This window comes from Malassezia globosa (assembly GCF_000181695.2).
Source record: "Malassezia globosa CBS 7966 chromosome Unknown mgl_sf_2.1, whole genome shotgun sequence".
NCBI lineage: Eukaryota > Fungi > Basidiomycota > Malasseziomycetes > Malasseziales > Malasseziaceae > Malassezia > Malassezia globosa.
In genome coordinates this window covers 969,557-985,504 of record NW_001849872.1, presented here as the reverse complement: position 1 = coordinate 985,504, position 15,948 = coordinate 969,557, and the positions used below count along the sequence as shown (strand labels likewise).

The following is a 15,948-nucleotide window of genomic DNA, read 5'->3' as shown; positions in this document are numbered from 1 at the left end:
TAATCATGTCAAGTCTGATTCTTCTTGCTCGATGTCTTTTGGCTCGATGGGCTCCTCATCTTCACCATATTGTAGAATGTTATCAATGCAAGACAAGATGAGGTTCAGGCTCTCCTCGTTTGAAAGGTCCAATGGTAAAAATGATACCATGCTGTAGTCTTCAACCTTGTTTTGCGTTAGTAGCCCATCATTATGCGCAATGACATACAAGCTGAACAATGGCCTGATTCAGTGCATGAAATCTTGATTGGTTCAAACTGTCATCGTGATCCGCGAAAAGAAGAGGATCGGGGTCCATATAACGCTCGACTTCTTTCCGCTGCGCGTACGACAAACCATCTTTTTCGTGCTGAGCGACTAGATCCATCTTTGTCATAATATTAAGGTGCGATATGTCAAGGTTGATCATCGCGCTCATTGCGCTCAAAACACCAGCAAAGTATTTGGCCTTATCGTCCATGAAATGCGAGTCCAGCAGGTAGGTTGCACATACTCGAAAGTTAAACTGCTGCTGCATGAGACCAGCAAACCTCGATATAACGGGAAAATGCGTGTAAAGCTCAATTTGCCCAGGACAATCAATGACTAGGTAGTCATTATCGTATTCACCTAACTCGTTCTCAAGCCAGTCGAGGTTATTCAACAAATAACTAAAAGAATAAGCGAAATGTGAGATTTTGTTCGACGACACGTACTCAAAACAATAAATGAGACCACCATTCGGCCCCAAGTCCATCTCCTCCATGACATCCTCGAGCGTGATCAATTCCCGAATATCAATAGTCGGCTCGTACTCAAATTGTTCAGCAGCAGGATCCAAATTGAACAAATGAATGCTCCGCCCCAGGCTTTGTGCATGCGACATAAGCGCTGCACAAAATGTTGACTTTCCAGCGCCTGCAGGCCCTTTCATGAGTGTATTCTTTTTCACATACCGGTCACAAGCACAGCGTAGCGGCCCATGCGGAAGATGCGATGGAATCAAGAGGTTGCTACGATACTTCTATTCGGTAAACGCTCCACACCACGTGGTCAGGAACAAATTGGAGTGGCATGAGGACATTATAGTACAGAGACTGCGCCTATTTGATATAGCGCTGCTTCGTTAGCTTGACACGACATACACTCATAAACTTTTTGTGAAATTCGGTGCCTGAGGGTAAGCATAGCATTCGACGTACGCGTAAGATCATTCACAAATCCACGCTTGCTTAGATCATTCCCTGTATTTGATGCTTGGTTTCGGAAAATGAGGTCGTCGTCCCAGCGTGCTTGTTGGGTCGAGATCGAGGGTGTGTGTGACATGCGTCCATGAATAGCTTGCTCCAGATTTAATAAAGGATTTCCGCGCGCAATTTCCTCTTCGCGAGTGAGTTGCTCCTTAGCATTGGCAGTCTGCTCAAGGCGTGCTTGTTGCTCGCGTCGTTCTTGCTTCACTTTCTCAAGCTCGCGAAGAAGGGCTTCGGTGTCATCCTCATCTTCGTCTTCATCCTCTTCGTCGTCCTCCGCCTCATCCTGCTCGTCCTGCTCTTCCGCATGATTGTCGCCGCGGCTCTCAGCTCGGATTTCTGTTTTGTCTTCCTTTAGATCCTCTTGATGCGGCGCCGAAAGCTCATCATCATCAGCGTCTTCATTCCAAGAAACCAGTTTCACTTTTTTTTCTTCTGGAGTCTCTATTATTTCTTTGTCGGGATTCCGCTCTGCGAACGCGCGTTTCTCACCTGCTATAAGTTGGTCCTTTAATTCTTGGACGCTCCTTTTTTGTGTGTCTCCCGGTTTTCGAAACTTGAGTCGGGTTTGTGTAGGTGCTGCGTGTTTGGATTGTACCTGTGAGATATGTGACAGGTCAGCCTTGGCGCGCGCTGGCTCCCATGTTGGGCGATGCGCCGACGACATGAAGGATCCGTGGCAAATTGTGACCTGGGCGACCACTCTCCACCGAGATACTCACGTGAGAGGGCAGACGAGTACTTGCTACCTCCACCCCAACCTTCCGCACGACCTGACCACGTATGGCGGCGGATCGAGGCATAGTATCGCATTTCGTGAGTCAGTTTCATACAGCGTGCAATGATGGTCGGGGGGATTTGATGCATTCTTGTTTTTCACTAGACGAAGCGAGTTTCGTTATGCTACAAATCTCTCTGAAGTCCGAGTCCATCATGCATGTGTGTGAGAAGGTCTCATTATTTCCTCACAACAATTCACAAGCAAAGCGGTTCAAAACCCTCTTACAAGACTATCTTTTGTATGTACAGCAATATCCTTGGCCTGCAAACGCGTATCAATTTACGGGTACTTATGATGCTTGGGTCAAGGTGTACTCTGCCATGATAGCATGCTTCACTCTGCCTGATACTGTATGGCTAGTTCGTGCACTTAAATATGTGGCCATGCAGCTTGTTTTGCTAGCCATTCGTATTGATAACGAAAATACCCAGAAAACATTTAGCAAGACGATTGATGCAGCGGGTCGACTCTCAAAGGGTGCCGGTTTGGCTGCGAATGACAGGAGCCCTTCTCCAGGTGTTCAGACCAAACGCGCTGCTGTTCTGAAACTTGCGAATCTGAGCTTCCGAGCATATTTCCAGCTGAAAAATACACGACTATGCGAGACTGTGCTTGGATCAGTTCACAATGCACTGCTTATGAACCGACGGAATGATGAGTCCACTATGTCTGGGGAAGAGCTGTATCCCGTATCAGAACGTGTCACGTATCATTTTTATGTGGGTCAAATTCGATTATTTCAGCATCGCATACAAGCAGCCTCACAGCACCTTCGATGGGCATTTGACAATTGTACTAATGCACATGCTCACAATAAGCGCAAAATCCTCATTTCTTTGATCGCAGCGCACCTTATTCTTGGGCGTTATCCAAAATTACCTTTATTACGCGACTACGACCTAGTTCAACAATATGCAGAACTTGCACGGCAGCACCGTTTAGGACACGCTGCACGTGTAATGGCAGAACTAGAGCGGAATCGCGATTGGCTGCGAGCTCGTGGATTGTATATGATTTTAAGGGAAAAACTTGCGTTAGGCTTATGGCGTAACTTATTTCAGCGATGTATGCGCCTCATTCCCGATACCAGCGGGACATCGAATGCACCGCCTACATTACCACTTAGGAAACTTGTGCGACCAGCGCGCCTGGCGTGGAATGACAATACACTGTCACTGGAGGACTTAGAGTGCATGGCGGCGAATCTTGTGGATCAGGTAAGTGGATTGCAATCAGAGGAAAAGCCTTTTAACACTGCTGAACCAGGGCCTTATGAAGGCATACATCCTCCATTCAAAAGAAATGATTGTGCTGCAGCGCGGTCCTCATCGAGGTTTTCCGCCCGTGAAAGATGTATACCACGGCTAGCCATGTTTTCGCTACAAGGATGTTCCACATTCGATACTCGCACTTTCGTTGTCGTCCTGGTTTGAACATTCAACTTCGTCCTTCTCAAGCTCATTCCCAATAACTGTATCGAATTTGCGAGTGGGGAGACCGCGCTTGAGTGCAGCTGTCCAATCGCGCGTTTCGGTCCATCCTATAAGAATGGAGAACACTTGATTAACTGTCAGTACTTTTCGTGCTTGCATCTTTTGACCATCTAAATAAGAGGGATCAATCGGAAGCCGTGCAACAGACAGTCCAAGAGCTTCAGCCTTTTTAGCGCATAGGTGCTTGTACCTGTTTCGGTCCACGATACCGCCAATCACATAAACTTTACCGGGCTCTAGAATGTCAATCGTGTTGTCGGTATCGGCTGTTAGGTAGACAACGTCCTTCTGTTCGCATATTGGCGGCTCGCCCCCCATGCCCTGCCAAATTGATTCCAATCCTCCGTATTCTTGTAGTCTTACGCGCTTCCATCTATGCCACATGCCAACACTCTTGTGTCTCCATGTGCTTACCAACCCGGTTTTCATAGAGCGAAGCTTCCCCTGAGCTTGCGCGAGCAAATGTATTAGCCCCGCCTTGTGGCGGAGAGTACCCCAAAGTCTGCCCAGAAATACGCCCCGCACCAGTGAATACAATCTCCTGAAATGGATGCGAGCTCGTGCGATTGACTCCATACAAATATCCAAGCTGAGATGCGAGAGATGTGGCCTCATCCTCGGTCATCAAGTCGTCAAAGCCAAGATCGACAACGACCCGAGCATTGAATACTACCGGCGCTGGTCGGGGCTTTTGCTGGACAGCAACCAGTTCAGGATTGGTTTTTTTTGCCGCTTGCACTTCCTTCCGCCGTTCCTTTCTGCGAGCACGTTCTCGAGCACGACGTTCATGTTTGGTCGCTTCTTTCTTTTGCTCACGTTTTGTGCGTCGAGCGATTTTCTTCGCGGCTGACTTCGTCATGACTACTGTCTTCCCTGTGACAGGATCCACCACTTCAACGGGCGGTGCCGTATGATGTGCCATGACATTATCTGGGGACGATTCTGACACTTGCTCGTCTGTCTCTTGATGTGACATCCAATTATGTACAAAACTTTCTATCACCGACTCCAACACATCGTGGGATACATTCTAACATTATGTCAGCAGAATGTAGCGTACAAGAAGGGACGTGCCTAGGGTACGCCTCCACCCTTCGTGCCAGAATGGACCATACGGCGTCTTGGGGCGCACCGTCTGGTGGTACATCATACGGGTTGGGGAATGGTATGACCTATCCTCATACGAATCATCCGGAAACATGTACGCTCCATGTGACTAACAAACAAGCCTCTCTATCGTACGGACAAGTTTTAGCGCCTGAGTCAATCGACCAGCACGCGACACAGCCCACGAATTTGCCTGCAGCACAAGAAAAAGACTACGTTTTCTTCGAGCGCGACACCCGCCAAATGAACAAAGCCACCATTGATGCGGCAAGAAGTGCGAAGATTCGTTTGGAACACTCTTACCGCATGGCGGTGAATCAGGCCGTCGAACGCAGCCAGCGTCGAACAGAGTTGGAAAAGCGATTGTTGAATCCTCCTGACGGCGCATTAGTGTCAGACGAACGTAAGGCGCGGCAGCTTGCTCAGCTTGGACGAAGAGAAACAAGTTATTTGCGCTTACGTCGCACGAGACTCGGGTTGGCCGATTTTCGTACTGTCAAAGTTATTGGCAAGGGTTCATTCGGTGAGGTTCGTGTGGTACAAAAAGTCGATACAGGCAAGATCTATGCGATGAAGACACTACGGAAAAGTGAGATGCTTAAAAAAGATCAGCTTGCACATGTGCGCGCTGAGCGCGATGTGCTTGCCGAATCAAATTCGCCCTGGGTCGTACAGCTGTATTACTCATTCCAAGATACGGCATACTTGTATTTGTTGATGGAGTTTTTGCCAGGTGGCGACCTTATGACCATGCTGATCAAATACGACACATTTTCGGAGGATGTGACCCGCTTTTACATCGCAGAGTGCGTCTTGGCACTTGAAGGAATACATCAGCTTGGATTTATTCATCGAGACATTAAGCCAGATAACATCTTAATTGACCGAAAAGGCCACATCAAGCTGTCTGACTTCGGTTTATCTACTGGATTCCACAAACAGCATGACAATGCATACTACCAAAAGCTGCTTGAGGATCCTCCTCCACAATCATCGTCTCAATCGAATAGAAACTCGGTGGCGGTGAACAGTATCACACTCACGCTCAGTAACAAGGATCAAATTGCCACTTGGAAGGCGAATCGAAGAAAGCTTGCTTATTCCACTGTCGGTACACCAGATTACATCGCTCCTGAGATATTCTTACAGCAGGGTTACGGTCACGAGTGTGATTGGTGGAGCCTTGGTACTATTATGTTTGAGTGCTTGTGCGGATACCCACCATTCTGTTCGGACAATGCGCATGATACGTATCGAAAAATCTTAGCATGGCGCGAGACACTTCAATTTCCTGATGACATTCATCTTAGCCCAGAGGCAGAGGACATGATCCATCGACTTATTACCGCACCTGAGAAGCGCTTGGGACGTAATGGTGCACAAGAGATCAAAGACCACCCATTCTTCGCTGGCGTCGACTGGACAACGATCCGTCAAATCGATGCACCGTTTGTGCCTCATTTGTCCAGCATCACAGATACGAGCTACTTTCCTACGGAAGACTACCAAGATGTGCCAGATGTGCCAGTTGGAGCTGATACTGATGTGGGTGCAAAGGACCTGGCTTTCCTTGGTTACACATTCCGTCGTTATGAAGCGAACGAGAATGCTTTGTGAAACAAATTTTTTCGATTGAAGAACTTATTTGCTACCGTAGAGATCCTTGAATATATTGATGTTGCTTCAATATTTCACAGAACCAATGGGGAAACGACACCCCACGCGAGCTGACACCGAATGTACATGTGTGTATTATGCCTCTTATGGTAGTCGTTGTCCGCCACGTGATTGGTCGCGGGGCTGCAAGAGAGTAGAGCCACAAATTCAGGGGCCCCCAGCGCATCTGGGCATGCATGGATTGCAGGATTTGGGAAGTGAAATCCCAAGCGCTCTCATCGTTCCCTACCATTCATGTTGGCGCTACGCACCGCAACAAAAGGCTGCGGCGTATGGGGTCGATGCCTGGTCCAGGTATCACCTGCTCGTCGTTTGTTGACCACCGCGTCATCGAGTAAACGCGACCCCTTTTTCATGGAGACTCCACGTGCGAGGGATAGCGTGTTCACAGCTCAGGACACTTTCTTGCGTCGGCATGTGGGCCCGCGCCCTGAACAGATTGAGCACATCCTCAAAACGCTTGGCTACTCTTCTGTAGATGAATTCGTGTCTAAAACGGTACCGGAGGAAGTGCTTCTTTCAGAATCCAGTTTTGACGAAAGCGCCATGCCTGCTCTATCAGAATCTGAATTAGCAAGGCGCGGTCGAGAACTTGCGAGTCAAAACCAGGTATTTCGATCGTACATTGGCATGGGGTATTCAAACACTGAGGTTCCTCCTGTTATTATGCGCAACGTTCTTGAAAATCCTGCGTGGTACACAAGCTACACGCCATACCAAGCCGAGATTTCCCAAGGCCGTTTAGAATCCTTGCTCAACTATCAAACACTCGTCAAGTCGCTCACAGGTCTCGATATTTCCAATGCTTCTCTGCTAGATGAGGGTACTGCTGCCGGCGAAGCGATGATTCTGGCACTAAACTGTGTTAAGGACAAGAAGCGCAATGTTTTCCTCGTAGATGAGAATGTGCTACCACAGACACTGGCTGTGCTACAAGGACGAGCAATGGGCTTTGGTATTGAGGTTATAACATCAAAATTGCACGACAATGGCAAGGCTGCACTTCCGCTTGAGCATAAGGAGCGGATTATGGGTGTGCTCGTACAATACCCAGATGTAAATGGCACGCTCGTTGACTGGGCACCGCTTGCAAAGGAAGTGAAAGAACTGGGCGGCCTATTGATCGCTGCCACTGACCTCTTGGCATTGACGATGATTAAGTCGCCTGGTGAGTGGGGCGCGGATGTTGCCGTTGGTAATGCTGGTCGTTTTGGCGTCCCTCCCGGCTATGGTGGGCCCCAAGCGGGCTTCTTTGCCGCATCGGATGCGATCAAGCGTCGTATGCCTGGTCGTTTGATCGGCGTAAGCCGCGATGCCGATGGTCGTCCTGCGTATCGCTTGTCTCTCCAAACACGAGAACAACATATCCGTCGTGAGAAAGCCACATCGAACATTTGCACAGCTCAAGCTCTCTTGGCGAATATGTCGGCCATGTATGCCGTGTATCATGGACCTCGAGGTTTGCGTCGGATTGCGGCCAAGGTCCATGCGTTGACCATCGTACTCAAAAAGCAGCTTGAGCAACTTGGTGCAAAGGTTGTGAATCGGGACGGCGCTTTTTTCGATACTCTTACAATCGAAGCGCCAGCATCGAAGGTCCACAAGGAAGCTGCAGCAAAGCGCATCAACCTACGCCGGATCTCTGATGATCATGTCGGTGTAACACTGGACGAGACAGTAAGCGTGGAAGATATGACTGATGTGATTAACTCCTTTGCTCGTGCAATGTCGAAACCAGAGATTGCCGCTCAAGACCTAGTCGCGTCTACCATGGAGCAGGGTCTTTCAGCGGAGTCGCTCGATTCACTCTCTTTTGATGCGAACTTTGCGCGCACATCGCCGTATCTAACACAACCTGTCTTTAATTCGCACCATTCGGAAACTGCATTGTTGCGATACATACACTCGTTACAGAACAAAGACCTATCGCTTGTCCATGCTATGATTCCTCTCGGCTCGTGTACGATGAAGCTGAATAGCACGTCGAGCATGAATATGTTGTCGTTCCCCGAGTATCACGCAATCCATCCATTTGTGCCTCTAGACCAGGTTCAGGGATACCAGACATTGATCAAAGAACTCGAGGATGATCTTGCTAAGCTAACGGGCTTTGCAGCGGTATCACTGCAGCCGAACTCTGGTGCACAGGGTGAATTTGCCGGTCTCTCCGTGATTCGTGCCTACTTTGATGCTCAGGGTCAGCAGCACCGACATGTATGCTTGATTCCGACTAGTGCACATGGAACAAACCCCGCTTCAGCTGTCATGGCAGGTATGAAAGTTGTATCGGTCAAGACGTTGCCCGATGGAACGATCGACTTGGATGATCTGCGTGAAAAGGCTGAGAAGCACAAGGATGTTTTGGCTGCAAGTATGATCACAGAGCCTGGTACCACTGGTATTTACTTCCCAAAAATCAAAGAAGCCATCAGTATTGTCCACGAGTTTGGTGGTCAGGTGTATCTTGATGGTGCAAACCTACAGGCACAGGTTGGTGTCACTAATCCAGTTGTGATGGGCGCAGATGTCACCCATCTCAATTTGCACAAGACCTTTAGTATTCCGCACGGTGGTGGTGGTCCTGGAGTGGGACCCATTGGTGTCAAAGCTCATCTTGCGCCCTACTTACCAGGTCATCCTGTCGTCAAGACAGGTGGCGAGAATGCCATTGAGCCTGTTTCTGCTGCACCATGGGGTTCAGCATCGATCTTGACGATTGCGTGGGCTTATATACGTATGCTAGGTTGGCATGGCATCCGGACTTCTACCGTCATGGCACTCCTAAATGCCAACTATGTCAAGGAGCGGATCCAGCACAAGTACAAAGTCAAATATGTCGGAAAACACGGCAATGTCGCCCATGAATTGCTCGTGGATGTTGCAGAATTCCAACAGTGCGGTGTACAGGTAATGGATGTTGCTAAACGTCTTATTGATTATGGTTTCCACCCCCCTACCTGTTCGTGGCCTATTTCCACTGGTCTTTTGATCGAGATCACAGAAAGTGAACCATTTGAGGAGATCGAGCGTCTTGTTGACGCCCTCCTGCATATCGCTGATGAGGTGCAAGAAATCAGCGAGGGCAAGCAGCCCAAGGATATCAACCTACTCAAGATGGCGCCACACAACCATTGAGTCGCTCACAGCGGAGAACTGGGATCGCCCGTACTCGCGTGAACGTGCTGTTTTCCCTGTACCCAAGCTGTTTTCGGAAGAACAAGTTCTGGCCTCCTGTATCCCGTATTGATGATGCATACGGCGATCGAAACCTTGTGTGTGAGTGTGGCACAGTTGAGTCCTACTCGTCATAATCTAGCTATTGTCGTTTACCGATGATTCGATTGCGTCATTGAACGAACTGAAACGATGTAAGAAAAAAAAAAAAAAAAAAAAAAAAGCGTTCGCGAAGTTCAACCACGCGGGCATATAGAGAGCGGTCATGAAAGTGTAAGGCCAAAGCAAGTAGATCTTCAACGATGTAATAATGTCATTCTTTCTAGACATGCACAAGGTGACCTTCTTTCTTACGCGCCGTGGTCATGGCTGCAATGACGGCAGAACCAGCACCTGACCCGTCTTCGGCTTGACGCGTCTTGATTGACTTGGCCTTAGGACCAAGAATGCCCTCAAGTGCTTCATGCAGACGATCAGAGAAGTGAGGGTACTTGGAGAACAAACTGCCATCAATACCAACCGTGCAACCTTTCTCGAGCAAGTTTTTCTTCGACACAATAGCGGCAATACCGCAAGCACTCAAGCGCGCAGACCGTGTGCCGATGAGCTGCGCAAGGCGTCGGAAAAATTGACGCTCATCCAGTTCTGTTTCAAGACCGAAAAAGTACTTAAACAAACCCATGACTGTGAGCAACTCATCCGTAGGGTCAGTTTCGAGAAGTGAAAGGAATGCTGTATCAAATGAAAACGGCTTCTCAATCTTGTATGTTTCCTGCCCAAGGAAAAGCACTCCTTCATATATAAGCTCGCAAACGATCAAGCGGAAAATCTCTCCGAGATACAGACCGGCGATCATCTTCTCGAAGGCTTGCTGGTGAGGCTTGTTGGAAGTGAGGTCAATTTCCTCGTCGTATTTTGTGCGCACAGACGCCAAGTACTTGTGGTCGAAGGAGTCAAATGCGCCATACTCGCAGTTGATAGCCATTTTTTCATTGGGAGGCAGGTTTAAGTGTGCAAGCTTCGGGATTTCTGAAACATCTTCCATGTAAGCCGCATTACAACCAGTGCCAAAAATGCACGCAATTTGAGTATCAGGTTCCACGTAGTTCGAAGCAATCAAAGTCCCTGTCGTGTCATTGATGATAGAGCTAAGCTTTACGGGGACGCGAGCTCTTTTCAGACTTTGCCGCAGTAGATCGGCGCAGTCATGCCCTTCTGTGTTAGGGTTGCCAAAGCCCTTAGTCCAATGCGTGAGGACACCATGGTCGATTTTTTTTTGCACGGTTGGGTAGCTGAATGTAAAGCCCAATGAAAGATCCTCGCTAATGTTATCACAAGATCCATATTGTTGCTCAATGAAGTCACGAATACACTCGGCAAAGTAATCGAATAGTATCTGGCCATCCACGTGTTTGTAAGTCTCTTGGATACGGAACTTGGACTGCGTGAGCTCAAAAGTCCGGTCTCCCTTTAGTCTGACCAAACAGGTTCGAATATTTGTTCCTCCCATATCCAAGGAGAGAAAGTCACCCGTCTCTTTACCTGTGGGCCAATTGAACACGAAGGTCGGGAACATAGGGACAACTTGATCCTCTTGCTCCAAGCCACGAGACAAAACTTTGACAAAATTTCGATTGATTTCTTGGAGCGTCTCATCTGAGACGGAGAGAAGTTTCTCAAAGTGCTTTTCCTTCTCATGTAATACGTTCTCCTTTGCACCCGGTGTCTCGAAGCACATGCTGTCACGACTGAACATCGTGACCTATGCAAGTGTTAGCACAACTTATCCAAGGCTTCACTTACATTTTTTTCATTTGTATGCTCAGTATAAGTCATGGTAAGTCTAAAGTCGTTAAGCGCGTAAGGAAAGGCGGCAATACCCTTTGGTTGGAAATAAGGAAGCGTCGGGAGCCAGATTGGTTTCAACTTGGCCCCAACGCCTAAAGTTGCGTGCTTAAAACCTTATGTTGTCCGTGCGTAAGCCGCGTACATGACTGACTAATAATAGCCGACTTCTTCTCCACAACAATCAGCATTTCAGTGCCTAAATAAAATTAATGCGATACCGCTAACTGACTATAAGCGACGCTCAACATTACGACGACCATTCACGAAGTCAGGCGTCTCGAGCGTAACTTCTGGGCTGCCAAAGAGTGCACGATCAACAGCTTCAACTCCAAGCATGAATGAGTGATCTTGGTTGCCGACCTCATACTTCCACGACCCGAAACGACCGCGGCTCAAAATGCCATACTTGTTGAGCAAAGGAGGCAGGATCTCTTGCAGGGCTGCATCACGATCCAGACTAGGGGTAGGGTAGCCTGGCGTGAACTTACGGTGGTAAGTGCTAACAATTTCGCTTTCTGGTAAAAGAAGTTGAGTGTTCACACAACCACGTATTGTGTCTTCAAGGACCTTCTCATTATCAACTGGCTTCAGATGCGACTCAGATACCTCCATCATAAGGGACCAGTACGGACCATCCTGAGGTTCCGAAGATGGAGCACCTTTGGAAGGATCAGCAAACTGTAGCGTCGGAAGCTTGGCACCCTTCTGAGGACAGTTGTTAGGACTGTAGTTCGAGAAGATCGTCGCGCGGTAAAAGGGGCAATCATCTTCAGGGAAGTAAAGCCAACACTTATCTCCGATACGGTTAGGAAGCTCGCCACGGATACCAATACCGATTACGTGAGTTGAAGAGTAGACAAGCTTATCGCTAACAGCTTTTTGGAGTTGCTGCTTCAGACCGCTGTCAATGCCCTCCATAGTGTTGACCAAGAAGTCCAAGCCCATGGTTGAGACGAGATGGTTGTACTTGATCAGAGAACCATCTGAAAGGTATGCTGTGTGTGCCTCAGCATTTACCTTAACCACCTTTTTCTTAAACTGCAAGTTCTCCTGGGGCAGGGTCTTGGCCACAGCTTTCCAAATACCACCGGTGCCACCGCGAGCGGGGAATTTGAACGTTGCATTCGGACCCCAGTTTCCAGCCACTTTTTTGTTAAGAGTGTTGGATACAACCATCTTGAGATTGGGTGCAGCCACACGCTCACCTAGCCATTTGCATTGCATCATCGTCGTGGGGACTGCCCAGACCTTGAAGTTGTAAGGGCGCATGAACAAGTCTGCGATGCCTTCACCCATCATTCGGACAATCCATTCATCAAATGTCTTAGGCGGCTCCTTGGCACGGACACGAAGCTCGGCGGCATCAATCATGCCATCAATGGCCTTGACTTGGTCTTCTGTGGGGAGCATAGAGATGTTGTTCTGGTACGGGTCTGCACCGCATTAGCATTTTCTGTGGTACTGATGAACAAAAACTTACAGGGTACCCAGACATTTCGACTACGCACGTATGAGATACGCTGGTGTTCGTACCAGTCGTCCTGGTTGGGAAGAGCCTGGGCCAGCACATCGTCGAAGTAGGCGTAGTGCGAAAAGATGACGTGTCCACCCACATCGAAAAGGAAGCCTTCTTTGGTCACATCAGTCGATGCCAAACCACCAGCCTCTTCATTGGCGTCGATAAGAGTCCATGAGCCGAGGTTCTGTGGTGAGATGCACACGGACCACGTACAAGTTGGTTCAGGCGTTTGGCAGCTCCAAGGCCTGTAGGGCCTGTATTTTTGTCAGCTCTATTCGATTTGATACAAGAAGAGCGTTTTCACTTGTATTGATAATGCACTAACATACCTGCACCAATAACTAGAGTATCGACTTGTTGGGTCGACATGATACTAGGGAAAATATGGTGGGACACCCGCCGTGCGTATTCAATTCAATGCACATTACTGCAAGATGCACATGTGGATGTATGCACGTGGGTCCTCTTGATTCGGGGCAGGCGGTATGTCATGCGACCGGGTTGAGGCCGAGATGTGCAGCCAAAATTTGTCAGAGCAACAGACGGGTTCCTGCCACACACAAAACTGGAGCCGCTATCCACCCATCTCGCTGGAACTATAAAGATCACGTGAGCACGTGACACAGACCGCAAGCCAGAGGACGACCACGAGTATGCCGCACCGCTTCCTAACGCCTCGTCTTGCAACGATCCGTCAAGAGTACGTGCCTATTTCGCCAAGAATCACTACTAACATTTGTTGAAGATGGTGAACATCCCAAAGACCCGCAGGACATACTGCAAGGGTAAGACTTGCCGGAAGCACACGTACGTGTTTGAAAGTGGTATATGAGGACTAGTCCTACTGACACTCTCACAAGCCCCCACAAGGTGACTCAGTACAAGGCCGGTAAGGCGTCTGAGTTCGCTCAGGGTAAGCGTCGTTACGTTCGCAAGCAGAAGGGTTACGGTGGTCAAACCAAGCCTGTCTTCCAAAAGAAGGCCAAGACGACAAAGAAGGTTGTGTTGCGTCTCGAGTGTACGGTGTGCAAGTATCGCTCTCACCTCGCGTTGAAGCGCTGCAAGCACTTCGAACTTGGTGGTGAGAAGAAGACGAAGGGTGCTGCTTTGGTGTTCTAAATGTATGCCCCCTCACTTGTGTGTATACATGAGCGCCATACATGCTGGCAAAATGTGTGTGTGTGTGTGCGTGTTTGGGACGGATGGCTACACATTGATACTATAGTTTGTTTGCTTCTTTCGTTGCCAGCAATCAAAAAAGATATCATGCACTGACATGTACTTACATACTAAAACGTGTGATGCGATGTGTTAACAATGCTGTTTTTTCTTGTGCGTGCGATGGGGTATAGGTAAGGTCTATTTTGGAACAAAGCCTAATAAGGTCTTGGGGGGGCATTGCCACGAGGTATGCTTGGGTTGTACCACCCATAATCCTTCTGGCGTCCGTACCCTGTTCCAGACGGTGGGGCAGCAGGAAGCCGAGGCAGTGGTGGATAGGCGCCATTGCCAGAAGACGATAGATGAGCTGCTGGCGGTGGTGGTCTCGTAGTGACAGGTACACCTGGCATCATAGGTGCATGTGGCAAACCAGGCGCCATCAGCATCGGAGGACGTGGCATGATCGAAGGACGCACACCAGTGTTAGGGGCAACGTTGGGATTCATTTTCCACTCGCGCTTGTTGCGGTCGATCTCCTTCGACGGTAAATATTTCGGAAGAGAAGCTGGATCAGCTGGATATGGTTTTGTCCAAAACCATTCATGCTCAAGTGCTTCTGCCGCTGTGAGACGCTTGCTTGGATCGAGCACAAGAAGTCGATCAATCAGATCAGCACATTCGCGTCCACAGTCGATAACGGTGGTAAAGTGCTGTCTTATGACACGTGGGTACCGCCCGAAATCATGTCGACCTAGGACATTCGGGTTATTGTCTGGTCGTCCTGAAGGTGTGGCATTTTTCACGCCAGGCAATTTCGACCATCCAGGGAAGTTGTCATCATTCGGTGAGCCACACAAAGCGGAAATGAGCTCCAGCTGATTGATTTCGGATGTGCCTTTGAAAATTGGTTTGCGCGTTATCATTTCTGCAAGTATACATCCCACCCCCCACATGTCGATCGGCGGCCCGTAATTTCGCTGGCCCACCAAAAGCTCAGGAGGGCGGTACCAGCGTGTGACAACCATTTCAGTATAGTTGTGTGATCCAACCCAGCCACGCGAACGCCACGCTTCATCAGGATCATGGAACGGACGCGCGAGACCGAAATCGGCAATTTGAAGCTGGCCTTGATTGTCGATGAGAAGGTTAGCGGCTTTCATGTCTCGGTGCATAATGCGGTTCTTGTGCAAATATAGCATACCCTCTAGAAGTTCCCGCATATAAAGCTTGATTTGGTTCATCGGCAGTTGCACACTTGGATTGTCGAGCAGGCCATTCAAGTCATGATCCATATAGGGTTCAACCATGTACACTTCGCCCATCTTTCGTCGTTCCGTAGGTGGCCTATACGCCATATCAATGACTGGTACGATATGTGGGTGCTTCAGGGCCTTGAGCAACTTGATCTCCCGCAGCGCAGTAATTGGCAAACCATCTTTGGCGTCGTATATCGTGACTTTCTTTAATGCAACACTGCGCCCTGTTGAAATTTGCTTTCCCTGTTTTACCTCGCCGAAGGTGCCCTGACCAAGTTTCACCGACACTTCGTAGGCTTGAACGTTACTACAACCGACGAATGTCCGTTCGCGAAGCGGTGCCGGTTTAGGCCGCGCACGCCGAGCCAGTGTACCTGGTCGCGGCCCACTGCGTACTTTGACAGGAGTCTGGAGCTGAGGACGTGGCAATGGTGACTCGCGTCTTGGTGGCACCATCCGCAGGACGGAAGCCGTATCATCACGTCGAGTCTCGCGTCGAAAGCTGTCCCGACGTTTGTCCTGACGCGACCATGTACCTGATTCATCACGAAGGCGTAAACGCTCTTTTCGACGGTCCCAATCGTCGCGAGACGTGTCTCTAGCATCATCCAGGTAGTAAGGGGCGGGACGTGGACGTTCATACGAGTACTCGCGCCTAGGGTGGGCACGTTCTTCCATTTGGTCCCATGTCCGGATGCCCCTC

The 15,948-nt window shown here is 49.1% G+C and overlaps 10 protein-coding genes across 10 annotated transcripts; 4 read left to right on the top strand and 6 right to left on the bottom strand.

The window, feature by feature from the left end:
• Positions 1-3: 3 nt before the first annotated feature.
• On the bottom strand, positions 4-963 carry MGL_1295 (uncharacterized protein; the record flags this gene model as incomplete). Its single annotated transcript, XM_001731975.1, has 4 exons — positions 4-165; positions 209-650; positions 696-906; positions 936-963. The coding sequence occupies 4 exons, from the start codon at positions 961-963 to the stop codon at positions 4-6; spliced, it is 843 nt and encodes a 280-aa protein (XP_001732027.1).
• Positions 964-1,062: 99 nt separating this feature from the next.
• On the bottom strand, positions 1,063-1,896 carry MGL_1294 (uncharacterized protein; the record flags this gene model as incomplete). Its single annotated transcript, XM_001731974.1, has 1 exon — positions 1,063-1,896. The coding sequence occupies one exon, from the start codon at positions 1,894-1,896 to the stop codon at positions 1,063-1,065; it is 834 nt and encodes a 277-aa protein (XP_001732026.1).
• A 266-nt stretch (positions 1,897-2,162) lies between these two features.
• On the top strand, positions 2,163-3,378 carry MGL_1293 (uncharacterized protein; the record flags this gene model as incomplete). The annotated part of the gene is made up of 2 exons (XM_001731973.1): positions 2,163-3,227; positions 3,277-3,378. The coding sequence occupies 2 exons, from the start codon at positions 2,163-2,165 to the stop codon at positions 3,376-3,378; spliced, it is 1,167 nt and encodes a 388-aa protein (XP_001732025.1).
• Positions 3,379-3,389: 11 nt separating this feature from the next.
• On the bottom strand, positions 3,390-3,821 carry MGL_1292 (uncharacterized protein; the record flags this gene model as incomplete). The annotated part of the gene is made up of 1 exon (XM_001731972.1): positions 3,390-3,821. One exon carries the CDS (start codon positions 3,819-3,821, stop codon positions 3,390-3,392), a length of 432 nt encoding a protein of 143 aa, XP_001732024.1.
• A 786-nt stretch (positions 3,822-4,607) lies between these two features.
• On the top strand, positions 4,608-6,227 carry MGL_1291 (uncharacterized protein; the record flags this gene model as incomplete). The annotated part of the gene is made up of 1 exon (XM_001731971.1): positions 4,608-6,227. The coding sequence occupies one exon, from the start codon at positions 4,608-4,610 to the stop codon at positions 6,225-6,227; it is 1,620 nt and encodes a 539-aa protein (XP_001732023.1).
• A 414-nt stretch (positions 6,228-6,641) lies between these two features.
• On the top strand, positions 6,642-9,422 carry MGL_1290 (uncharacterized protein; the record flags this gene model as incomplete). Its single annotated transcript, XM_001731970.1, has 1 exon — positions 6,642-9,422. One exon carries the CDS (start codon positions 6,642-6,644, stop codon positions 9,420-9,422), a length of 2,781 nt encoding a protein of 926 aa, XP_001732022.1.
• Positions 9,423-9,783: 361 nt separating this feature from the next.
• On the bottom strand, positions 9,784-11,199 carry MGL_1289 (uncharacterized protein; the record flags this gene model as incomplete). Its single annotated transcript, XM_001731969.1, has 1 exon — positions 9,784-11,199. The coding sequence occupies one exon, from the start codon at positions 11,197-11,199 to the stop codon at positions 9,784-9,786; it is 1,416 nt and encodes a 471-aa protein (XP_001732021.1).
• Positions 11,200-11,537: 338 nt separating this feature from the next.
• Positions 11,538-13,197, bottom strand: MGL_1288 (uncharacterized protein; the record flags this gene model as incomplete). Its single annotated transcript, XM_001731968.1, has 4 exons — positions 11,538-12,742; positions 12,790-13,012; positions 13,042-13,082; positions 13,158-13,197. The coding sequence occupies 4 exons, from the start codon at positions 13,195-13,197 to the stop codon at positions 11,538-11,540; spliced, it is 1,509 nt and encodes a 502-aa protein (XP_001732020.1).
• Positions 13,198-13,656: 459 nt separating this feature from the next.
• Positions 13,657-13,947, top strand: MGL_1287 (uncharacterized protein; the record flags this gene model as incomplete). Its single annotated transcript, XM_001731967.1, has 1 exon — positions 13,657-13,947. The coding sequence occupies one exon, from the start codon at positions 13,657-13,659 to the stop codon at positions 13,945-13,947; it is 291 nt and encodes a 96-aa protein (XP_001732019.1).
• A 257-nt stretch (positions 13,948-14,204) lies between these two features.
• MGL_1286 (uncharacterized protein) lies at positions 14,205-15,923 on the bottom strand (the record flags this gene model as incomplete). The annotated part of the gene is made up of 1 exon (XM_001731966.1): positions 14,205-15,923. The coding sequence occupies one exon, from the start codon at positions 15,921-15,923 to the stop codon at positions 14,205-14,207; it is 1,719 nt and encodes a 572-aa protein (XP_001732018.1).
• Between the last annotated feature and the right edge of the window lie 25 nt (positions 15,924-15,948).